General features: G+C 44.7%; 1 protein-coding gene across 2 annotated transcripts in view; it reads left to right on the top strand.

Annotated features, from left to right (window-relative positions):
• NUDT22 (nudix hydrolase 22) overlaps positions 1-11,602 on the top strand; it is a 31,431-nt gene extending 19,829 nt beyond the window's left edge. The window contains exons 2-6 of one of the 2 annotated variants that reach the window (XM_088480075.1): positions 3,687-4,276; positions 7,484-7,591; positions 9,039-9,136; positions 9,223-9,316; positions 11,309-11,602. In XM_088480075.1, coding sequence (XP_088336201.1) covers positions 3,692-4,276; positions 7,484-7,591; positions 9,039-9,136; positions 9,223-9,316; positions 11,309-11,416 — 993 coding nt within the window. In that variant the 5' untranslated portion in view covers positions 3,687-3,691 and the 3' untranslated portion in view covers positions 11,417-11,602. Of the gene's footprint in view, positions 1-3,686; positions 4,277-7,483; positions 7,592-9,038; positions 9,137-9,222; positions 9,331-11,308 lie in introns of both variants that reach the window. The other variant, XM_088480076.1, reaches the window with a different exon arrangement.
• The last annotated feature ends 8,269 nt before the right edge of the window (positions 11,603-19,871 follow it).

The raw sequence follows: 19,871 nt of genomic DNA on the forward strand, positions 1-19,871 counted from the left end.
TGAATCCTCCTCTTCTTAAGAGTGTATCGGTCTGCCCAAAAAGTCACAAATGTCACTTGCTGATTTCTTCATATACACTTGTGGTATCCCTTTGTTCCTCAACGATAAAATGGGAGACCAAAGAGGGCCACAATAGTGTAATACAATTTTTATTTGACAATATGTTTAAAATATATTGAGGCTGCGTACCAGATTATAAGGTGTATAATAACACCATCAAGCGTGTATAGATAACAACAACAGGGTACCTCCTGGGTTCAAGAATCCACCCGCACCGCTTTCTAGTCTGGGATAGCTGGTCCTCAAGATAGTCACCAACGCGTTTCAGCTTACTAAAGCGCCTTTGTCAAGGTGTGTTTGGGCTAGACCACAGATCTTCCTTATATCCCTCCCCATGTGTTATGATTGGTTGATACCCGTTTCTTACAATCAATGGGGATATAACTTCATTCACAAGAAATACATCATAAGGGACGTTTTATGTGTCCCCCCCCTTGATTATTTGGATGTCAATAGCTGCCGCACAATGTGTTAAATTCGTTTACATCCGTATGCGTTCCACCGCGATTTCCGCGTGGAACGCATACACTTCCGGCCTACCCTTCCGGGACTCTGCCTACTATGCGTTCCACCGATGCTTATGGGTGGAACGCATCAACTTCCGGCTTGATATGTGACACTTGTATATCTGTGTGTGACTGAGTCTCTGAATCTGTATATGAAGTGCTACAATGTGATGTGATTAGGACGCACCAGCAGACTGTGCTGATTAATATGATATGTGACACTTGTATATCTGTGTGTGACTGAGTCTCTGTATCTGTATATGAAGTGCTACAATAACTTGTAACACTTGTTTAAAATGCATGCTATGTTATTACAGATCGGTTTCTCTTTCTTGAATTAAATTTAATTTAACTTAATACTAACATTAAGGTTAATTTGTAGCCCTTTTGGATAGAGAGCCGCCCTTGTAGGTATGGCCATCGATGGTTACCAACCATAGATGGTTTACCACTGATGGTCGATGGTTTTGCCATCGATGACAGAGATGCATTGATGGTTTTCCTTCTTTTTTTCTCCCTATGTAGGAGAATGATGCTTAGCCCAGCACGAGTTCAGTCCCACTCTTTCTCTGATTGGCTTGTTGCTTAGCCCCACCCCCAATCACACCACTCCGCCTCCTGCCATGTTGTCTTACTGCAGGGATAGGCATTGATGTTCCAAACCAGTTGGCTGTTCCGAATCCTTTCCCACTCATGTCTCCCATAAGTGCGTCCCAGTCCTTTCACATTCAGACAAATGGGGAAAGACTGATACTAGCATTACATATAGTCACAGACGCGACTACTGCAGAAGACACTCATACCCCTTTCACACAGCGAACCCGGGTCGCACCCAGGATTTTGTAAACTGGTCCATCCCGATGAGACCCCTTTCAGTCTGGCGGCCCGACCCAGCTTATTGCCGGGTCGATGACGTCACCGCCATCACGCATTGAGCCGGCGGATCATCTCCAAGCGTCGGCTCTTCTTATTCCTGTGGACGGAACCTGGGTGGCGGGTTGAACCCAAAGAACACTTCTCGTTACCTGGGTTGAAACAGGACCCTGCACCGGTTCTTCCTATGCTGTGAACGGGACCCGGTTTGCATCAACCAGGGTTACCCGTTCATACTGCACCGCGAACCAGGTTGAACCCGTGTTCAACTTTGCTCGTTACCCGGGTTGAAACTGGACCCTTTCACACTGCACAATAACCTGGGTTGCTGCACGTTAATGTTAAATAACCTGGGATATTGCTGACAGTGTCAAAGGGGTATAAGGGGGTGATTCAGCACAGGGCTGCACTTGTGTGCAGCTTTGCAATTCCTCCTTGCTAATATGTAAATGCAGCAGGAGGTGTCTGACACCCGGTGATGCATTTGCGATCACAGCACTGCGACCGAGGTTGCAGGCTGGGATAATCATGGCGACCAGCAGTCGCGATGGTGGAAGGCAATGGCCAGCTGAATAAACATCAGCTAATGGTGCGTACACACTACACGATATGCTCCCTGAGCGATATCGTGTAGTGTGTCCCCGGCAGGCTGTGCTCAATGTCGTTCATGACATTGAGCACAGCCGCTGAACGATATCATTAACGATATCGTTCAGCGCCGGGCTCTCTCCCCCATTCCCCAACATGCAGCAACCTGACGAGGTCGTCAGATTGTGCTGCATGTTCAGGCGATGGACAATGTCGGAAGCTACCAGCGGGAGTGCGCATCGCTGGTCGTTTCCGACATGAAAGTGCACGATTTGTGCACGATTACTGAGCGATTGCATGATTACGATGTCGTAATCGTGCAGTCGCTCAGTAATATCGCCCAGTGTGTATCCACCATTACACAGGCAGGCTGGCTTGCAAGGCCAGGAAACTGCGTCCTGGCCTTGCCACTCCCATTAAACGGGGGCGACACACCCATTTTTGGGAACGCCAGCCAGCCTGGCACCACCCCGTAAATGCCTCTGCCTGTCAATCAGGCAGGGGCATAACAGGAGCTGTCTGGGATCACGCAGGAACCATTCTGCACATGCACAGAATTAGTTCTGCATATACGCAGATTCCCGATAATCGTGTATCTGCATTCATCAATGCACTTACGTGCAATGCTAAACTGGCCCTAAATCATTTGCATTAGCATGTAATGCAGAATCAGGCGTATGAAATGTTAAAATCAGTGGCTTTCTCCGTTCCCCTCACTTCTCTTCAACCTCCATTAAAAATAAAAAAGTTAACACCAATTGTCTGACATGTAACTGCTGCTTTATTATATTAAAAAAACAAACGTAGGCCCTCATTCAGAGCCGCTCGTTAGCGGCAGTACGCTCGTTCCGAGCGATGTTCGCACATCTGCGCATACGTACGGTTTTTAGTACGCATGCGCGAACCAGTCAGTGCGGCCAAAAATCATTTGTACACTATATAGCGAGTGCCTGCTATTTTGAGTGACAGAATGAGGCGTAAGTGGATGGTAACAGGGGAAGGTGCTAGAAAACGGGGGAGTGGAATTCGAACGCAGGCGTGCTTAAAGGTCAAAACGGCGTTTTAAGGGTGTGCATAATTAATCCAGCAGCGCCATTGACCACGTCACTTGGTTTTTTTAAACTCAGAACTGCTCGCAAAATAGCGGTTGAAAAAACCAACCACAAGAATAGCGAGCAGTTCATACGCTGTACGATGTACTCGATTAATCTAATAAATAGCGGACATGACGTATGGTGCGAGCGGCCAGGGGGCGTTTTTATCAAATAAACGAGCGTATGTTTTGCTCGCTCGTTCAGACTTAGAGGTGTGAACAGACTGCAATGTGCGAACGGATCATTTGAATAGCCACCCCTTGTTTTTGAACGAACGACCGCAAATAGCGAACGGCTCTGAATCAGGGCCTTATTTAGAACATATCACACTATAAGTAGCCAAATTGCCAGGTATGTACTCTGCATGTGAGCTACTGCATAAACAACTTTTGGTATCAGCTGTTGTAGGATGAAAGTACTTCAATAATCTCCAGAGTTTGGGCAAAACTATTTCTCCAAAAGTAATGAGTAAAATGTATTAACTAGGGGTTGGGAATAATTATCCAATAGAATATGGCAATTTATCATCTGTTTTCTTATTATACATTCTCTGATCACTCTGCAGCCCCCATGGATCCAGAGATCTCCATCCTGTACTGCAGTCCTTGTCCTCAGGGGATTCCCCAACGTAGAGTCCGTGCCCAACTCTCCCCAATGTACCAAAGACGGAGACTGCCTTCCCCACTGGAAGAACAGATCCTCCTGGACTGGGAAGAACGTCAGCGCAAGCAACCATGGGTATATAACGGGGCAAAATTCAGGCTTCATTCTGTCATGCCGGAAGGAGATCACAATGCAAAACAAAAAGAAGAAACAGAGCAGAATAAAGAGAGGATAAGGAATGAAAGTGGTGGAGAAAGGAAAGGAGGAGAAGAAACTGAAGCTGATATGGATAAAGGGGGAGGGCTGACCCTACATCTAGCACTCACATCATACAGAGACTTCTTGTGCACTAACTGGTCTGGTGAGGCAAGAGCGTTACAAGAAAAGGGAGTACAAGAGCACGGGGACACTGAAGCTTACTTGGCACAGCCGCTTGGCGTAGGAGCTGCTCTACAATGTAAAGATGGACGCTTTGTTCTGCTGAGGAGGAGCCACAGGGTGGGAGAGGCAGCCGGTCTGCTGGATGTACCAGGAGGTCACCCTGAGCCTAAGGTAAGATAAAAGGGGGAGAGACTTTAAGGACCACATTACATAAAGTGTTAAGCCAATACCCTAACACTTTATGCATTTTAGAGGATTTAAGTGACTGGAAAAGTGGTTTCATTTTGCTAGAGCTCAGAGAATAAACATGATGAGACTGGCAGCTGTTTTTAGTCTGTTTTGCGGTTCCCATCTCCATGTACTAATGTGTGAATGGATAGGCATAATGTGGCACCACCATGCTTTCTGACTGATAATGGTGCCATTTGACAACTAACTCCTCAGTTTTAGGGGGTTGAGTATGGGATTCGGCTGTCGGGATGCCGGCTGTCAAAATTGTGACAGCGGCATCCCAACAGTCACAATCCCGACAATTAATGGTAAGTTCTCTAACACTAACCCTTACTCCTACCCTTAACCCTTCCTCCCCGGTGCCTGAACCTAACCCTCTTCCCTTAGTGCCTAACCTAACCTTCCCCCCGCTAGTGCCTAACCTAACCTTCCCCCCCGCTAGTGCCTAACCTAACCTTCCCCCCCGCTAGTGCCTAACCTTCCCCCCCGCTAGTGCCTAACCTAACCTTCCCCCCGCTAGTGCCTAAACTAACCCTCCCCCCGCTAGTACCTAACCTAACCCTCCCCCGCTAGTACCTAACCTAACCCTCCCCCCCCTAGTGCCTAACCTAACCCTCCCCCCCCTAGTGCCTAACCCTCCCTCCCCTAGTGCCTAAACCTAACGTCTCCCTCCCCGCACCCTAAACCTAACGTCTCCCTCCCCGCACCCTAAACCTAACCCTCCCCCCTTAGTGCCTAACCGTAACCCTCCCGCTAGTTCCTAACCCTAAACCTAACCCCCGATACTTACCTTCGGGATGCCGGCGGTCGGTATTCTGGAGCCGGTATCCTGACTGCAGGCAGGATGCTGACTATATCACCTAAGGGGGTGTGTTATATCTGCCAATGAATGAAACTTTCATTCCTTGAAGAATTCTGATTGGCAGATGAAACGCGTTGGATGCTCCACTTACCTCTCATGAACTTGCTACCATTTTTATCAGATAAGCCGCAGAATCCTTTTTTTTTTTAAACTACACTGATTGATATGTCTTTTTTATAGTGTTTATTTATTTATGCATACTCCTCATATACTGGTCAATAACAAATATGTAATTGCTGTTTATAGCACATCCATTTCTGCACAGTATTTTTTATTTATATTACGTTTCTTGTCTTAAAATAAATTTTGTGTATTTATTATATGTACATTTTAGTCAGAGTACTATTTTATTTTCACTCGCACTTTCTTAGATGGTACTATTGTTTTATACTTGATACTAAGGAATTTGCTCCACAATTGCACTTTGCACTTTATCGGTATAAATACCACAGATATTTATTAATATTAATTTTTTGAAGTTTATTAATAATATTTATGTATGCACAGCACTTTGTTTTGCACATAGGCGCTTTTAAACAGATTCATTGCTTTCATATATATATATATATATATATATATATATATATATATATATTACCACAGCACAGCAACGTATTGATTTAACATTGGCTACTAGTCGTCTATAGGTTTTTTTTGTTTTCAAATTACATCAGTTTTGGTTAGTCCATCCCCCTTTGCCCATCTAGGTTGTATCCCTCTTGTCTGGATATTTTCACATGGAAATGTCAGGAATTTCTGTCGTTCACTAAACCCAGTCACACAAAGCAAGCATGCTCTTGTATACAAATCATATTTACATAATTAACTGACTTTCTTTTTTTTTTTCAATTGCTTTTATTTGGGTTTTCAAACATTTTAGTTATACATATTATAATTTTCGGATTAATACCATAATACATTTGTGAATATACAAATGGCATAAGTCGACATTGACATAAAAGATACTTATTACATTATATTCATTATTATTTCTTCAACAATGAAATCATTCAAATAAAAAAAAGTAAATTAGTAATAATAAAATCAAGAGAAGGGGAAAAGCAAAAATGGGGAGGGGGAGGGGGAAAGATCGTCTGCGGCTTTCTTTCTACAGGTTGCAACTGAATACTTCAACCAAGTTGAACAGGAGGATAAAATTGAAACACTCTAGTCTCGTACCATACAGTCATTCGAAAACAATTATGAATTTGTTGCTTACTTTCTTTTAGGTGCATTACACCGATCTGTAGGTCCTACTTATCATTCTTCAAGTCCAGGATGCCCCTGTGTAACCAGGCTTGCAATGCTCAACATAAACTGTTTTTTAATGCATTGAAAAGGCATCTGGCCAATACACAGAGTCTAGCTGAATGTGTCTGTGCTTTATGGGATATTTTGAAACCCTTGTCTTGTTCACACTTGCAGTTAGAGAGATAACATTTGCCGTCCTTTTTCTGTTTCCAATGTCCTGGCTTAGATACATGCTTGTTACATTTTTTTTTGCATTGTGCAAATACTGGCAGCAGGGAAATGTACATATTAACACACAATTCCAACATTCATTTAGAAATTAAATGGTCTGGGAAAGGATTAGAGGAAATAGAAGGAGAGTTGGTTATAGGAAAGTGGCATAACGAGGGAGTGGGTAAATGAGTAGGGTGAGAGGAAGGGGCATTAGAGAGAAGCAGGGTTAGAGGAAGGGGCATTAGAGAGAAGCAGGGTTAGAGGAAGGGGCATTAGAGAGAAGCAGGGTGAGAGTAAGGGGCATTAGAGAGAAGCAGGGTGAGAGGAAGGGCATTAGAGAGAAGCAGGGTGAGAGTAAGGGGCATTAGAGAGAAGCAGGGTGAGAGGAAGGGCATTAGAGAGAAGCAGTGTGAGAGGAAGGGGCATTAGAGAGAAGCAGGATGAGAGGAAGGGGCATTAGAGAGAAGCAGGGCGAGAGGAAGGGGCATTAGAGAGAAGCAGGGTGAGAGTAAGGGGCATTAGAGAGAAGCAGGGTGAGAGGAAGGGGCATTAGAGAGAAGCAGGGTGAGGGGGAAGAAAGCTTAAAAGAACAGTAGTTTGAATGGAAAAATACATGGCAGATGGGATTACGTCACACAGGATGCACATCTCCAAGTGAGGATACATGTGTACATTCTGTAGCCAGAACAATGGCACACTGACACTTGGGTCATATGCGGAAAAAACAACTGAATGCCACTGATGTAGGGAGTGACACTGCTTTCATATGGAAAAATAAGTATACATTAAATATTTATCATGTATTTTATTGCTCCCTATAGGCTGTTGCTCCCAATATTCCTGAAGAAGAGCTGAGCTTGGAAGTTCTGAAACCTGATTTAGTGATCAGCGAGCTGTTCTACTCCATTCTGGCAGAGATACGGGATGAGGTGAGGATTGCAAGCAGTGTTGGCTTGTACAGTAATGCATTGTAAAGGTGATTTGAGTCTTATTTGCGTAATTAATACTTTATCGCATCCCGCCACATCTGACTTCCTGCAATGGGAGAAGTGCACGTGTGTTAAAGTTACTTTCATCTGTCCCCTTTGATCTCTCAGTATGTAGTGGAATTGGTAGGAACATGTATTGAAAAAGCTCTTTGAGCTTGTGATTCCAAAGTTCACCTCCCCAGCTGTCTAACCTTTCATGTGGACATCAGCTGTAGTACACAATATTACCACAAGATGGCAGTCTGTAATGGAAGGAACAGTACAGTAGATGACGGTAACCACTGTTTTGCCATTGAAATCAATCAATGAACTCTTGGCCTGATTCAGCAAGGAACGCACGGATGCAGATGCACGCACCCGTCCGCTGTGAGAATATGCTAATCAATGCACACGCAGGGAGACCGCAGTGCAAGTTGCAAATGCCCAGCCGCATACTAAGCCGCCCATCTCCCTTTACTCACAGCCTGAGCAGCACGCAAGATAGTGTAAACATCAGTAACGTCGAGAACCATCGGACCAATACGCACAATAGTGGCCACAATCCTGCCGCAGGATTTTGCCTGCTTCCTGTGTACAGATTACGGTATGGCTGCGTATGCCGCACCGCCTTAATTATGCACACTCCTATGACGGCGTCCCAAAGCACAGGCACGCCTGCGTTCGCCTGACCACCCCCAGTCACCACCCACAAACGGCACTTCCTATCAATCACTATCGGAAGGGTCCGCGTACACATTGCGTGTAGTCTGCGTACCATAACCCAATCGCACTGGCTAGTTCACGCACGCGCAGTGCGATGCATGCGCAGAGCAAAAAAATCAGTCAAGTGCGTGCGTTCTCTCCTTCGAGTTCCTTGCTGAATCAATCAGGCCCTCTGGACCCGATTCAGCGTGCACTGCTGAATGCAGATTCCCGATAATCGGGAATCTGCACAGGCACATGACGTGCAGAATGGGTCTGCAATCCTGCACGGAGACGGGCAGCAGACTGGCAGTGATCATCAGTCTGCTGCTGCTTGACGATGACCTCCATTTCCGGAAACGGAGGCGTGTCGCCACTGTTGAGGGAGGAAAGAAGCCAGGATCTCTGTAGGCTGACGAAAATTTCCTGGCTTCTTCCTCTCATCTGCAGCAGCCAACTCCATGGGTCACCTTAGCCGGACGATTTTCCACAGAGTATCCGATGCTGCGTCGGACAACGAAGCTCGGATATGTAATGCGCCTCCTGCTGCATTACTATATTAGCACAGATGGAATTGCAAAGCTGATTGCAAGCAGCTTTGCAATTCCATCTGAAGCTGAATCAGGCCCTTTGTATGCTTGTCTTTGGTCTTCAATTAAAATAATGTTATTATTATTTGTTTTCTAATGTATATATTCTGTTCAAGGTTAATCTACCACTGTCTACCCTTAGTGAGCCACTCCTTCTGGGTATTGCCCGCAATAACATGAGCGCAGGGCGACCTAGTGCTGAATTCTATGTCAGGTAAATACAGTTTGGATCCTCCCAATGCTATTTTAACTATCTTTTAATTTTCATGATATCTAAAGTGAACATTTACTTATTTTCAGGTGCAGTTTGACTTCAGAAGAGGTGAAGGAAAGATATTTGCAGGGCGGTCTAGAGGCACATGAATCAACAGAAATTATCTTTCTAGACAGAGAGGTAAAAAAGTTACGGTGTGTAGGCTCTCATTGGTATGCAGTCGGAACGTCGATACCCGATTTTGGGGTTGGGGTTAGATTAGGGTTAGGCTGCAATTGGGGTTAGGATTAGACTATGGTTAGGGTTAGTGTTACATGAAAAGTTCATTAGAAATTGGTTGGGTATATTATGTCTAGATGTTCAAAATGTCAACACTGACATAGTGTCGACAGTAGTTTTTATTTAGATTACCCTAATGCCATATGCCGACATTGTTACTATCGACATTTTGAACATGGCCCATTATGTCGACTTCAACATTGTGGATGATGACATATTATCTGTCAATATTTTGAACATGTCGACAAGCGAGACTGGAACCCTTGGAAACTGCATGTCAACATTGTGACTATTGATTTAATAATTTGCACCCCTATCACTGATATAGCATGTTGTGCACATTGATACCATCTGTATGAGTGACAGTCAATGTTCTCTCCTGCTTATTATAGTACAGATCCCTGGCCACAGACACTAGGTAAGCTCTGACATCTAGCCAGACTTTTGGTCATTTAATGATTTTTTAACACAAATAAAAACCCAACCAAAAAAAAACCTAATACTCAAAATGACATAGAATGATAACCTAGTTTTGTAAAAGTCATCTTTTGGAAAAGAGATGGATAGTAATTTGTACTCTCATATGTTTGACATGCGCTGTCTGTATGATCCATCTCAAACTTGGTAGCAATCTGCGTCAAAGGAATGTCTGCTGATTGTCATTTAGCTGAAAACAGGACAAAATGTCCAGAAATACAACTTCGTAGTACAGGGGTTTATCCTGGTCCATGTCAGTAAATTTAGATGGAGACTTTCATTGATATATGGCAGTGTTCATTGAACACATTAGATGTACTAAGCTCTAGAATTTGATAAATTGGAAAGTGATAAACTGCCAGCCACTCCGCTCCTAACTGTCATGTTACAGGCTGTGTTTGAAAAATGACACATAGGAGCTGATTGGTTAGTAGTTTAACACTCTCCAATTTATCACTTTCCAGAGCTTAGTACATCTGCCCCTATATAGTATGACTGACTTTCTGCAGAAGCAAAGCTGGCATCCAAGGAAGGGCAAAAACATTGCAATCATGCACCATTACAACTCATTACAATATATTGTATATGCTATAGTTGTGTTCTTCATTATTTCAATTATACATTATTATAAAAAAAAATTTGTCATCTTAATTAATCATTTTTGTTAACGGTTTCCAAATTTATACCGAAAAGAAAAAGAAACAAACAATGACAAATCAAAAAAACTGGTGCACAATTTGTATACAGGGTATAAAGAAAATGTAGGAGCAATGGTCACTTACCTGGCTCAGGGTGGTGTATGTATCTGCTACATATAGCGTAGAGTACACATGACATGCACATACAAATGACAGTACATAAGCATAACCTGGCATAGATTCTTTTTTATTGTTTACCTGTGCAGACGGCTGTCTTTGTGGCCTGAACCAATATTCATGCAGCCTATTATTTTACTATTTGGCTACCTACCATATGTGTAGAGGACGAGGACACTTTAATTCTCTACCCCCAGAGATTTGAGGTCTCTTTTATCCATAATTTCTAATTCTCTTTTCCTGGTAATAGTACAGAGTTACAGAATGAGACTTACCATAAGTCACCACTGATCCTCAGTGACAAGCGACGGAAGTCTCCAAACTGCTGTGGTGGTGGTTACCAAGGTCTCGCACCCAATGGCCCCATAACACATGCACTTACTAACGCTGTTATGTAGTAGTGGTGACACGTGAGCCCGTTCTTTCCTTTGTCAGCATACAAACATTCATACTTGTGTCCTGCTGCACTACATTTACATTCATCTCCCTGAATACAAGTGCTCATTACCTAGCCGGAGTTCATACCAGCGGGTATCCGGCCTATTGGTTAGGGGTATTTCTCTGTGTGCTGCTGTCTGACCGTCTCTATTTTATGCCATAGGATTTGCTGACTGTTGAAAACTCAGAACTGTGGAAGGAATTATGCCCTTCAGCAAAAGGTTGTGTAAAGCTGTATCAGCTGGTGCGAGAGCAACAGTCCCAAGTGTAAATAAACTCACACCAACGGCATTTGTCTTGTTCTACACAAGGGAGAGCAGGACTGATTGTTTTGTACTGGACTTAGTGTTCTTTCAGGTGTCATACATAAAGAGTCTGTAACTAATACCATGCACTTGTACACTTTTATGTAGCTTTCAGTTTGTTTTGTGTGTAATAAAGCAGTTCTTTAACCATATAGGTCATGATGCTGAATTGTACTCTGCGCATGAAGATGGGCACGCATAGCCGTGTATGGAGAGGTGGGACACATTGGCGTATCTATAACTTACCTCCCGCATCGGTTCTGCAGTAGCACAGCGGCCATTTTCTCAGGAATTTGCGCATACGCAGTAGAGGTGTCTCTGGGACCATGGTGCGGGCGCCATGTTAAGGGACACCTGGGCATGCTCTGTAGGCTATGGTACAATGCCAGAGCCTGCTGCACCATAGAGAGGAGGGGGCCTCCTATTCTGTCAAACCGTCTCTGATGAGACACGTGTGATGGAGTCTTCTAACATAGGGCCTGATTAAGAGTTATACACTATTAGCATCGCTGCTGCGTCCTTGGATGCAGCAGCGATGGTAACATATGGTAATGCCGCAGGAGGCGCCTGAAGACAAAAGACGCCCCTGGGGCGTTGCAGATCCGACTGCAGATCCGACACGCCCCTGTTTTCAGAAGCGATGACTGTCACCGCCCATTCCTCGCTCTCAAATCGATTGACATGCTGCAGCTTAGGGGCACTGCGACCATTAGTTGCAGAAGGAGACCTCCACAGGGTTGAGTACGGGATGCCGGCGCTCAGGATCCTGACTGTCAGAATCCTAACCCTCCCCCTCTCCCTATCCTAACCCTCCCTCCCACCGGTGCCTGAACCTAACCCCCCCTAGTGCCTAAACCAAACCTCCCCCTCCCCGCAGCCTGAACCTAACCCTTCCCCCTTAGTGTCTAACCCTAACCCACCCCCTAGTGCCTAACCATAACCATCCACCTAACCCAGCTACTTACCATTGGGATGCCGGCGATCTGGATTCTAACAGGTGTCGTGATTGCGGCACCGGCATCCTAAGCGCCAGCATCCCGACGGTCAGGATATTAACCGGATCCCCTGGACTTGTGCAGTGCAGATCTCCAACAATTGGAGTTGTACACAAACCATCGGCTTTGTGTATACAGCTCTGTATAAGGCCCACAGGCTGAGTACAGTAAGGGTGTTTGCGTAATTGCAAGAGAAGCAGATTGGCACAGACATACCAATTGTGGGTACCTAAGATCTGGCACAAATACATGGCTGCCAGCGCTATCCAACCTCTTTTTGATTTTCTGTTTGTGAATTGATCTGAAGCTGATAGGTGCTGTCTTCATTCCATATACATATATTATGTTTTATATGCTGGTTGTGGGTTTTTATGGTTTTATTGTAGCCCAATAGTGAATGTGTATTTTGCCTGGAATACAAATGGTTAAAATCATGGGTGTAAAAGTGAGGTGTTTGTGCTGCACACCAGGAGCACATGCTGCTGCTGCAGACATACCATGTGTGGGCCTCAGCACATGGGTACGGTACATATGTTATTTTTAGCGTAATTTATTTCCAATATGCATCTGTTTTTTCCTCTGTTTCCTTGTGTATATGTGTACCTGTATGAACTTACCAGTCATCTCCAAACGACATCCAGTATGAAATATATATAATATTCATATACAGGGTTTAATTATCCCTCTGTTCAGATGTGTTTGTGTTCTGCTGATCACATAGGATTTCTAAGGGTTACCTACAATAAAAAGTGAACAGTGACCAAATTGACTGTTTCCTGTTGTCAAATGTTAGATTTGTGTCCTTTGCCTTACTGTAAGCGTCTTACTGTACAGAACCATCCCTAGAAGCCAAAGCAGTGACATATGAAGGAATGTAGCTCTAGAACCAAGTGCCTGTGGTGACTACATGTATAGGAAAGTATGTGCTGCCGTTACCACTAATGAGATGAGAACTTTGGTGGAAGTATAGTAGCAGCTGGTGTGATCTGCCATTGAGTCTGGTCCTGGGTTCTCCATTTGTGACTTTCCAAACTTTCTCGTGTTCAGTTAGTGTCAAAAACTGCCATTTTTGCCCAAAAAAGGCGCAAACGGTGAAAATGGAGAAAAAAAAATGGAGAAAAGTTTTCTCCATCTCAGACCAGTAGAAACAAAATGCAAAATCCCTATTTTTGGATAGAAATGTGGGGATTTCTTTCAGAACCCTTTGGACACCCCCCTAATGGTAAATTATCCCCCCAAAAATTGTAAGTTGCGTACTTTGGCGAAAAACGGGCGTGCAAATTTTGGCCAAAAATAGGGATTTTGGATTTTTCTCTCCTGGTCTGGGGTGGAGAAAACTTTTCTCCAGTTCTTTTTCGCCTTTTTGCCATTTTCACTGTTTTTTGGGGGGCGATAAATGGCCATTTTCGACGATGGTGAAAAAGACGCCCGTTTTTGCCACTAATTGAATACGGCCCCAAGGTGGAAATGTAATAAATGGGGACTTGTTAAAATCCCATTGTCATGGGATTTAAAGCAGCAATTTTCTAACCAGCATGACCAGGGTGGTTTTGCCTTTTAAATAGTTACCCCTTTAAATTCTGCTGACTTTTTTTTTTTTTTTTTGAAAAGTTGAGATTTTGGCAAATCGCTGTTCATTACATTCCCCTTAAATGTCCCTCACTAGGTCTGGGTGAGCACTCTACATTGTCTATAACTATGTATCCTCCTATTATAGCAACATGGACTGAATTAACATAACATATAAATATGTTTCTATAAGATTGCCTAATAAATTCATCTGGGTTTACTATGATTGAAAACAATTAGGTAAAATGGGACCAGAATATTATCACAATGTGAAGCAGCTGAAGCTGTAGGATCAGATACCCTATTTTAGCCTAAATAGCATCACATTTTGTAAGGAGAGTCGCCTATGTAAAAAACACCTAAAACAACTGGCAGATATTCACGTTTACAAATTTGAAGAAGCTCCAAATAAAGGTAACGCTTAAGGTGAGTACACACAAGACGATTAAAATGAGCGATTGAACGTTTACGACATCGCAATTGCTCAATCGCTCAGTAATCATGCAGTATAATATCGAATATGACCAGCGATGTGCGCTCCCGCTGGTCGTTTTCGATCATCGCCTGAAAACGCCGGTCAATCTGCCGATAATGACAGGTCGGGGATGAGGGAGGGTGCCTGCACGGAACGACATAATGTTCAGTGTAGGCACATTATCCTACTGCACAGGAAGATGAACGATTGTACGATTACAATGTCGCAATCGTACAGTCGTTCCTCTATAGTCTAGTGTGTACGCACCTTTACATAGGGCTACACTCAACAATAGTAACAGACTGAAAATATTTCAAATATAATCTATAATAGTAAATATATCTAAAATAATCTTAATCGATCTACGACTGCAACCATTTCAAGTTTTCAACATATGAGGAACACCAGTCTGAAAAAATAATTGGAGACCATTTTCCAAAAATTGTCAGCAACAATGTAACGACACTACTAGTGCCTGTTTTATTTATTTGGCCACCGTTACTAGGTTTGTATTCACTTTATTTTTGTGCCGTGGAGAGCTCCATTTACATAGTTCTATAGTGTATGCTGTATATGACATATTATGCGGCTCAGGAACAGTCTAATTATCAGAGGAAATTGCAGCGTGCGGTGCGCCTATCATAATGTCACACAGTCCTAGCCTGTCCATTTCCAAGATGATTTGGGCCTGCAAAAAAAGTCCAGGGCCCTCTGCCCCAGAAAAAAACATAGCCCCCAGAAAATAACAGCTCCATGTGGTTCCTCCAAACCCCACTGTGCTGTGGGTGTTAGGGTAGTAAAGTGGTAAAAGATAGATATTATAATTTTTTGCTTGTGCACTATTAGTCCCAGCAGGGCTCTGACAGTCCATCCTAAACTACTGGGCTAAACTAAGCTTGTTGAACCCCAAGTGCTAGCATACCAATAGCTGCCAGGGTATGCTGGTGTTTGTACAACTACATGTATTAGCATTTCCTGGAAATTAGGGCCTGCTGGAACATGTATTGCACCTGCAGAAAGTTACTGTAAAATACACACATTGACACCATGAAATAATAAAACAATGCTCACCTAAATTCAGTGGGAATCCTCCTCTTTCTTCCAGTTTGAAATCTGACAGGTAAAAATGGAAAAACCCCTATGAGGGACGAAAACACATTCTGCTACTGACCTCTAACACTACTGATCAGCTTCAGTCTGACAGATCAGAGTCCATTTATATACTGTATGTAGAGCGAGATTGATGAAAGGTCCACTCAGTATACAGTAGCCACATTTTTTCCTAGTACATTGGAGTGATAGTGTTGTTCTATGTTACCTTTTAATTCCTGGTAATGTGTTAAGCTGGGTACATAGACAAATTTTTCAACGATTTGGCCAATTCCGATGGATCGGAGTGATAAATTGTCTAATGTGTACGCACTATGCGCGCTCCCGCGTCGTTGTCCGTCGCATCTTCAGGTCGCCCCTACATGAAGCTCAATATGACGATCTTGTTAACGATTTCCCACAAACATTGAGGTGTGTATGCACTACCAGACGACCAGGCGATATGGTTGCATTATATAGTTAACTAACCTCCAAATGATGCAAGATATATCATTTGGTGCACAGAGTGAATGCACTAGATCTTTTGTCAGGGAGTTCAAAGGAAATCTGGAAGACCATTGTCTTCCAGATCGTCTAATGTGTATCCACCTTTACACTCTGTACACTTAGAAGTCATAGGTCATTCGCTGCTGCAGTGATTATATTCTGAATAGTACAGTAGTGTAGGGTTTGTACTCTCTGCCCTTTTGCTTGAGTTTCCCGTTTGGTGCTTCGGTTTTCTCCCACAGTCCAAAAACATATTAGTACACTAATTGGCTTCTGGCAGTTTGTGTCGTAGTGCAATTATAATAACCTGCTTTTCTTCTTCAGGATCCATAGGGCTCCACAGACCTTGGGGTGTAGGTGGTGGTTGAGAACCGGGCACCACGCAGTTAAAGCTTTAGCTCCCAGGATGCACCGGTCTGAGGGCCTGATTCAGACCCGCTCGCAAGCGCTGTGCGCTCGCAAGCGGGTCGATGTTGGCCCAGTGCGCATGCGCGAGACCTGGATAGCGACGGTCAAGCGGTTGCTCCGGGTCTCGTACCAAAGGGGGCGTGCTGTTGATGTTGAGTGACAGCACGTCCCCTTTGGTGGGCGTGCCGGGGGCGTGGCTGCCCAGACGGAGGCCTACCGTCTGGGGCCGGCCCCACTGACATCACAAGTAATGTCAGTGTGTCAGTGGGAGTGCTTTCGGCTCTGTTTGAGCCGAAAGTACTCTAGGGCTTGCGGCAACGAGACACAAGGGTCTCGTCGCAAACCCGATGGTCGCGATGGACTTGACCATCGCGACCATCTTCCTGGCCGCTCACTATAGCTATGGGTGGTCACCCACAGCTATACGAGCGGCCAGGAGGCCGCTCTAAAAATCAAGAAGGACGGCCCTGATTCAGAGCGAGCGCTCTGTCAGAGCGTCCGGCTCTGAATCGGGGTCTGAGTCGGGTCACCTTTATGCAGTGGGCTGCTTAGGCAGCCCAAATAGCTTTTAGTTATTTATATTTTTGTATACTGAGCACGCAGCAGCAGACTGTCCACAGGATGCCTGCGCTGCCGCTCCAACACCCTCCGGGCGCCGCATTCCCAGTTTTGGCTGGGGATTTCAACGGGCTCCTCACTAGCCGGCCCCGCGGATGGACCCAGACTGCAACCCGGACGTTAAGAGGACAGGTAAGGCGGGTCATCTTTTGCGGTGACCCGCGATTTGGCAGTCATACCTCCAGTCTCGGGACCCATCAGAAACGCAGGGTCCGGTCCCCCTACATACCTCTCCCTGGAGTCAGTGTATGTAGCGCTATAGCCTACCAGACACTGAGTCTGTGCAGTTGATTGTAGTGCCATATTGCAGTTATATGTTATTTCTGCATTGTATGTGACTTATGCTAGCGCTGCCTGTCTGTTTCCCTCTCTATACTGTATATTGCATTCCTACTAGTATTCTACATACACAGTGGTTGCATTATACCCAGTGCCATATTGTGTGCCATATAGCTCTGTAGCTATGTCTAGCAAAGGTAAGAGTAATTAACAGGCATCTGCACCCATACTGCTTTCATGCAAATGATGTGCTGCAGGCTTAAGTGAGGAGGATTTGCTACAAGACGGGTTATGTAATAAGTGTTATACTCCACCAGGCCCATCAGAGCTGGATCTCCACTCCCCGTTTTCAAGCACCTTCCCCTGTTACCACCCACAAACGCCTCATTCTGTCACTCAAATTAGCAGGCATTCGCTATTTTGCGAGCACACAATTTCCGACCGCAATGACTGGTTCGCGCATACGTATTACAACCCATACGTATGCACAGTTGTGCGAACATCGCTCGGAACGAACGAGCGGCCGCATACGAGCGGCTCTGAATCAGGCCCTCTATGTTACCGATTGTTACATACACTTCCTGGAGATGACGTGTGTTTTACAAAGGGAAAGTGGGCGTCTAAATACACACCGCGATCGCACGCCAAGACACCCTGGGCGTGCTAATGGCTTGCTGTGCGATCATGGGATTTGCATACTTTGGCAGCTGACGGTTGCGAGCGAACACATCTAGCGAGCGGGTCTGAATCGGGCCCTCAATTCCAGCCGGTTTTCGCTTACGCAGAAACTCAATACAGTGTAACAGGCAAATAAAATTCGCCTCTGAATAGCAGGAGAAAAGAAGTACACATTTTTATTTTGGGGTGCAAAGGTGGGGACACCACTAAGGACAAGTGTCAAAAAATCCCTGAAAAAAAATTAACACCCAAAAAAGTACTTTCATTTTGGGGGCGAAAAAGCACAAAGTGGGGGAACAACTTCAAAAACTAGCAAATTAAAGTTCTGGGGGTGCTCTAAGAAGGGGCCAAGTGTTTTTGGGATTGCAGGTGCTTGTATGATGGAGGAAATTCACTTTTACTAAAACTTCACTTTACAGACATTAAAATATGCTAGCACCCATTTTCAAGTACCCATAATTTGCCAGGACTACTTATTTTCTCCAAAAAAATACTGCTTTATGCCATTCTTCACCACTTGTGCAAAGACGTTAATTGGCGGCTATTGAACCAACTTAAATACCCCAAAAAGTTTTATTAGGACTATTCGGGCACTACTACATTGATGCACAATGTTACTGCATCTTTTTGGGGGATACAGGCTAATTTCCCCTGTTCTGACTTAACGGCTCGACGTTTTTGCGTCTTTTGGAATTGAATACGGCGAATAGCGGGGACGCACACTATAAGTTTCCGCGTCCAAAAGATGCGATGTAGGTAAAAAGTCCGGCAGGCGGAACTTTGTGGCTCATTGATAAAGAATGGAACCCCCCCTGCGGTGGAATCCCATGTTACATGTTTAATTAAAAGTGCTACGTTACCTATCCATGCAGTAACCTCTTTGAAGGATCCTATGGATAGAAAGGAGGAATCTTGCCTGAAATTGTTATACTCTCTTCAGGAGCTGTTGCCGGTCCGACTATGGCTATTGCATGGGTGGCCAAGGCTATAGAGAGCTGGACTGACACACTTGAAGACTCTTTTGCCTCAGAGGCTTCTAGAGATCAGATGTCTTTTGTTGCTCACTTTCGAGATGTAGCATCCTATATTGGAGAAGCGACATTGGATGCCAGTCTGCTAACCTCCATAGTCTCGGCAACGGCTTAGTCTGCCTGCCGTACCCTGTGGATACGCAAATGGAAGGCAGATGCGGATTCCAAGAAAGGCCTAGAAGGGTTACCCTGCAATGGGGAAACCTTGTTTGGCCCAGACCTTGACAAGATTGTAACCACGTTAGCAGCATCAAAAACTGCATTCAGCAACTACTACTACAAGGCTTCCGCTAGGGCCGTCAAACCCAGGACCAAGCGGGCCTGGAACACCAGACGCCCTACTTCAAAACCCGAGGATTAACCATCAGCCTGATGGGATGGGCCTCCCTCTGGGGGATCCCAGAGTGAGAGGCCGACTTCAGTTCGCCCAGTGTTGGTGTCAAACCACCACAGATGCTTGGGTAAGAGAAGTGATCTCTCACGGGTACGCTCTCTCATTTCTTTGACGGCCACCCCACCAGTTTTTCTACACAGGCCCTCCTTCAGACCCGAACAAGGCCCTACATATCCAGAAAGCCATACAGTCCTTGCTGCAAGCAGAGGTAATTGTCACAGTCCCACTATCACAGCGAGGGACTGGTTAATATTCTACTCTCTTTCAGGTTCAGAAGCTGAATGGGTCTCATTGGCCTATCCTCAACCTCAAATCCCTGAAGAAATTCCTCAGGGTACCCAGGTTCAGGATGGAAACACTATGCTCCATCATCCTAGC

The sequence above is a fragment of the Taudactylus pleione genome, unplaced genomic scaffold (assembly GCF_031769625.1).
Source record: "Taudactylus pleione unplaced genomic scaffold, aTauple2 ptg000250l, whole genome shotgun sequence".
Classification (NCBI taxonomy): Eukaryota; Metazoa; Chordata; class Amphibia; order Anura; family Myobatrachidae; genus Taudactylus; species Taudactylus pleione.